Source organism: Lissotriton vulgaris, chromosome 6 (assembly GCF_964263255.1).
Source record: "Lissotriton vulgaris chromosome 6, aLisVul1.2, whole genome shotgun sequence".
Lineage (NCBI taxonomy): Eukaryota > Metazoa > Chordata > Amphibia > Caudata > Salamandridae > Lissotriton > Lissotriton vulgaris.
This window is the reverse complement of record NC_141694.1, coordinates 1770722787-1770728786: the sequence shown is the minus strand read 5'-3', so window position 1 is coordinate 1770728786 and position 6000 is coordinate 1770722787. Positions and strand designations below refer to the sequence as shown.

The 6000-nt window shown below is 42.5% G+C and overlaps 1 protein-coding gene across 2 annotated transcripts in view; it reads right to left on the bottom strand.

The window, feature by feature from the left end:
- Positions 1–1843: 1843 nt before the first annotated feature.
- CENPO (centromere protein O) overlaps positions 1844–6000 on the bottom strand; it is a 181790-nt gene continuing 177633 nt past the window's right edge. For both annotated transcript variants that reach the window (XM_086925483.1, XM_086925482.1), the window contains exon 7: positions 1844–2923. In XM_086925483.1, the coding sequence (XP_086781609.1) occupies positions 2814–2923 (110 nt within the window). In that variant the 3' untranslated portion in view covers positions 1844–2813. The remainder of the gene's footprint in view (positions 2924–6000) is intronic.

Sequence of the window (6000 nt, the reverse complement as noted above, 5' to 3'; positions counted from 1 at the left end):
ATTTTAAGATGAACATACGCACTGTCCATTTTAGACTCCGGTGTCGTCGACGAGCCCGTCATCGGTGTAATAGTCGTCGACGGTGAAGCACCGATGGACATAGCTGAAGGTGACGTCGACGAAGCTCTCGTCGACGGAGTCGTCGTCGACGGAGCCCTTGTCAACGAAGTAGTCGTCAATGGAAGAGAGGTCGACGGAACACTCCTCTTCGACGTAGGAGTCAACTCGCTCGTCGATCGTACCATCGACGCTGGCTTGGGCGTCAACGATGATTTCTTAATCTTGATAGTCGATGACAATAGTTTAACAGCCATTGACGATGACGTCGTTGTCGACGTGGACGATGCAGAGGACGCCAATGATGTGGAGACTGTCGTCATTGACGAGGTTATTCCCACAGCAGTAGAATGTGATTGTCATCGTTGGGGCCACCGTCGACGGTGTCCTAAGTAGGTTTTTAAAGGTGTGTAAAACTTCTTGCGGAGAAAATTTTGTTGGTAAAGCCTTAACGTGGACCTCTGAAGACTTTTTCTGCATCTTCTATTAAGGGGGCTGCAACAAAGGCCCTGGCGAAGCAACTCTGGGCCTTTCTGTGAGGTACTGGAAGACTTTGTAGATCCCTCACTCTCCTCAGAGGACAAGTCTTGGTCTTTGTCTTTAAGCCTCTGCAGCCAAATTAAAAGACGTCCCTCCCGGTCCTTAAGGGTCTTTGATGAAAAGATACGACATACCTCACAGTCCTTTGAGGAGTGGTCCGGATAAAGACAGTAAAGACAGTCTTTGTGTTGGTCATCGATATGAAGCCTCTTCTTATTGCAGGAGGCACAGGGCTTAGAGAGGCCTTTCTTAGGAGTATCTGCCATGAAGATAAAGATAACTTCAGTCAGAAGAAGGAATCCTGAAGAAAAAACCACTGGAAAGCCAAAAACAAGGAAAAAAGACAGCCGAGCTCAGTGGAGACTCCCTTAGCACGACGTGCAGTAGAAAATGTGAGGGACTAGAGCTCCTTCCAGGAAGGTCCCAGAGGGTGGTGATAGCCGATTGGTTGTTCTCTAGAGCTTGGTCCTTTTTACAAAAGGACCTAGATCTGTTGCTAATGTGAGGCCCTTGGCCTATCTCTTTATATGTCTAGTGAGAAATTACTTTTCCTAGGTACCGGGGACTCCCATTCCGACGACGGGGAATGATTCAGGCATGTGAATCTATGAAAGATACCCTAATACTGGATAATTTACTATTCCAACTACAGTGTGTGCAACAGTAGGGAAGGTGTTGGAGTTAACTCCAACACCTTCTACCCCCTACAACAAGCCTTTCACATTGTAACGACATGCGCTGTAATGGCATGCGTTGTAACACTTCTGTTGTAAAGGATGTTTTCCTTCTCAGGACAAGCTCCAGGGATCTTTCTCCAGTACTAAGTGCCATCCCATCCAGGAGAAGAAAAGAAACCCCTAGATTAGACAAAGAATGTTTCTAACTAACACACATTTACAACACATATCAACACTGAGAATTCCTGTAAGAAGGGGTATTTTTAGGATGCATGTGAATGGGTATCATGTATACCACACACCACCAGTCAGTGGTATGGTTAATTTGCTTGTGAGATTAGCTGTACAATATTCATGGCTACAAAATTTACCCATACAAAAACAGGCTCTGCTTTTCTTCAAAAATAATGGTTGGCTAAAATAAAACTATTCTTCTGGATAAAATACTGTGTAAGAACAACCACTGGCAGTATTCCAGCTATGCTCTTTTAAGTGAACAGGTTGTGTTCATCTTCCTTTTTGGTTATCAAGAATTCCTCACACTTAAATGAAGATGTTCTGATGCAAGCGAATGTTTACGCATTTTCAGCATCTAATTGTTTGACTCAAAGAGAGAACAGGCTACACAAATGGAACATAACTAACAGGGAGCTTCTCATGTTTAAGCCTTAGCCACACAGCGACCTATTCAAAAAGGTAATTCCTACTCTAAACCTGTCACAATTGAGGAGAAATACACAGTAGGAAACCCCACACGAAGGGTGGGAAAGGAGTATTACAAGGCATAGTTCCTGCCGTGAAAGTGTGCCAATTTCCACAAACATATTGCTTTTTGAGCATTATCAAATTCAGATGTGACCCCGATCCCACCCTGGAAATGCGTGGATAGTGGCTAATGTAGAGAGCTTGAGTAACTCCTCCTTCCAGGATGGAAGTGGAATTGTTCACCAGGGCTATTTCCAGGATTTAAAAAATCTATTCAGTGAAGAAGAGAAGAGAAAAAATATGCATCTGTACAGTGGGCTCCGTTTCCTATGTGAACATGTAACTACATAGGATTGTGCACAGGGAGAAAATTACAGCTTTCCAGGAGAACCTCTGGGAATGTTTGTAAATTGAAAACAACCCATAAACGTACATTCATGCGGAAGGGTCATTTAAGTAATAGCATTTTTATTATTTGTACTGAAAATAGACAAAATGAGATCATTGCCAACATTTTATAAAATGATCAATATCAACCAGACTAGCGTTAACACTGTCCAAACGAAACGGATATAAAGCTAATCTAGCTCTTAAATGATATGTTCAGTGCAGGCGGAAAACACTAGTGTACTGTCAAGCTGCCCCCAAGTCACTTTAAAGCTGGTGGTATTCACGTTGCCCGCTGTATACACAAATGCATAGACACATGGACTGTCCTGCCTCAAGTCTACCATTTTACTAGGCAGAGCCATAGGGCAATGCTTTCTGAACTGGCCACCTTTAGATCAATTGTCGCCCGGATGAGGATTCATTCTGGACGCGGAGGCTCCCATCTCATAAAGAGTCTTCTGAACAGAGGGTCTCAAACACCTCATGAACACCCTTCTGGCGGAACAAAGCAGAGTGCGTGGATAACATCTGTTTTACTTGTACAGGTAGGTCACCTGGAGGAAACAAAACATATTTAGGATCAATATACAGCTGTTTGAATACAGGCAAACTCTTGTGGTTTAGGATTTAAAAAATCTAGAGTATCTGCAATCAATAAAACAGCATACATGTAAGAACATTTAACAAACAAACACATGAAAAACACGTACCAAACAAAACACTGCAAAAAAAGGAGTAGCTTGATTAAATTAAAAACCATTTATTGAGTGCTCGGTTATCCAAAGGTGTCCTGGAGCTAGCCGTCTCAAAACCTATCCATCCATCTAGCTTCTAGATGAATCATCATTATCACCCTATAGAGGTCTTCAACTCTTTATGAAAAGGAATAAGGTTGGTATTCTCATGCAGAATGACGGGAAATTCCACAGCATCGCCTTTAAGTGTCAGATGGAGAATCATTCGTTGTAGCCCGCTATAAGCATAAAACCTGCAGATATGCACTCAGAGGACCCAATAGTGTTCAGTCTAATCACTGATTTATTGCAGATGAAAGTAGACCTTTAATCTAAAAATAATTAAAGGTGTCTGTGTGTGTATACACTGCAGTAGTTAATCTCTAGATTAAACCTTTTTCCATGCAAGTATTCAGTCTTGTTAAGGCCCTATCTGCCCAACCAATGGTTGCATTAATTGTTCAAGATTCAACACATTCAGGCATATCAAAGACCTGTCCGATTGCTCCTGAAGGAGGAAAACGCCTACAGAACGCTTCGATCTCAGTACAGGATCAGCAGATAGGAGCATCATTTTGAACGTGCTAAAAGATAAATGTAGAGAGGCCCGAAAGTACCATAAAAACAGGCACCCGATGAATTGTTGGATTTCCAAGGCCAGAGGACACCGAGGACTTATTAGAAGTACAGCACTTTGTGGATTCGACTGTATACTGGAAACTAGATTCCTAAAATGGTGATGAGAAAGAGGAACATCCCATACAGAGAAATAGATGCTTATTTTTGGACCATTGAAGAACTGCAAGCTATATAAAAGGTGATGATGGGTTGTGAAGATGGCTCCGCGAGTGAACGCTTGCCCCCAAAATCTGCAGTGATCTGAAGGTCTCCATGTTCAATACTGGCAGGGTAGACTCAGCTTTTCATTACGTCACAGTTCGTCTTGTCAACCAGTGTGGCTCTACTTAATCCACCTTCATCCTCGTGAAACCAGCACAGCCAACAGAGGTCAGCCCGGCTGTGACAGGAGTTACTGCTATGTGGAAGGCCTCCCTAGTCTTAAAGATCTCAGTTTTCATCTCAGGTGGGTCCCACGTCATTGCTCTTTTAAGAAAACAGGACACTGCCCCTTTAAGACAAGCTATAGCCATCATGGATCCAAATACAACAGATGGCTCTTTCCCATAGCAAGATACAAACAAAAAAGGGGAGAGAGAGAGAGTCAGTGGATTCAGTCTCCCTTGGTAATGCGAATAAACAAAATGGAATCCACTCAAAGTGGTGGTGGTCCCTAAAGTGATGGGGAACACACAGTGTTGTTTAAATACCCCTCACACACCAACAGGCCCCTTGGTGTCATGCTTCATCATCGGGGCCTTCGCACCCCTCTACGGGATGCTGCGTGCTGCGACTCACGACTACATAGGAGCACTAAGTATTGAACTATGTGAGGGGGTGTGTTTCTAAAGGAAAGTGTGAGTGAGGTGAGGTGAAGGTGAATTACTTAAAAAATACCTGGCACGTAGGGAAAAAAATATTTTATTAAGTCCTCAGCTGGTATTGTTAAAAAGGTGCAAAGTAGGGTTGTAAGTATACGTGTTAGGGTGTTACAACCACTTCAAAGTGTCAACATGTTTCGGAGCGCAGGGGCTCCTTCTTCAGGACAAGGATAAGCACATATCCTCACCTTACTCACATGCAGATGTAAAAGTGTTAAAAAAGAAATTACAACAATGTGTAATGTACCTAACAATGTTTATGTGTAGGTGAGTTCAGTAGCGCCCAATTGGCGTTGAAGAAAACCTGTAAAAAGAAGACACAATAAACACAATGGTCTAAAGTTCAAGAACTAAGGAAAAAACTGTTTCTCTTAGTATATAAGGGTAATAGGTAGAACCCAAAATGAGGTTCAACAAACCCTGTAAAAAAAGACATTCAAAAAAGAATTTTAAAAAAATATTATAAGGACAAACACAGCAAACATAGAGACATACAATCACAGTGTAGAAACTCTCCCTACTTAGGTGGAAAGAGAGGGAGAGGATGACAAGTTTTTAGGCTTACTTATTGTTCTCAATCTCACAACCTCATGAGCCTATGCGTGGTATTGGGGGGATCCTTCCATACTGCTCAGTAAAGCAACCTAAAAAGTATTAATTAGTGGGATTTAGTTTGTTTAAGGCATAAACTGTCTAAAGCACCAGAGTAGTACTAGTTGTTATAGCCCTACTGACGGTTACTGCAAAGCTAGTCGCCTGCCTTCCCCTCAACACTGCTCCGGTGAAGTGAGCGTTTGGTTATGCTGATGCCCTATTTATACTATCCTAATTGGTAATTAGTGAACGCAATTGAATAATGAGACTCGGAAAGTTGCCCAAATACGGAGTTTCTTGGCATTTGGATCCGGAATTACGAGCCCGACTGAGTATGGAGTCGGTAAGAGTCGCGCATGCGTGCTTCGAACGGTATCTTCGATGTTGCTGCGCATGCGCGAAGACGGATATGAACGCGCATGCGCAAGGTTTTAAACTGATCGGATATGGAGCAAGCGCGGTGCACTTTATGCCTGCGCATGTGCACAAGCTCTTATGCTGATCGAAAGCGATGTTCATAACAAATAGTTGCATAGAATAAAGAAAACATGAGGAATACTCGCAAGATGGGCACTTTGATAAAAAGCAATATTGCGGGCAGGAATGTTTGAAGAGTGTTGTTCTCGTAAGTCATATGTAGACACTCGATACTGGGAATTCAATAGACAGATAAGCCTATTAATTAGTAGGATAATTATTAAAAAAAAGGGCAATGTCACTAAGGGCAAATGTTGGGGGTTCAGGGTCCCAATGGTAACAGTAATAGGAGGTTTTTCAGTGATTACTTCAAAGGCATATAGCTAG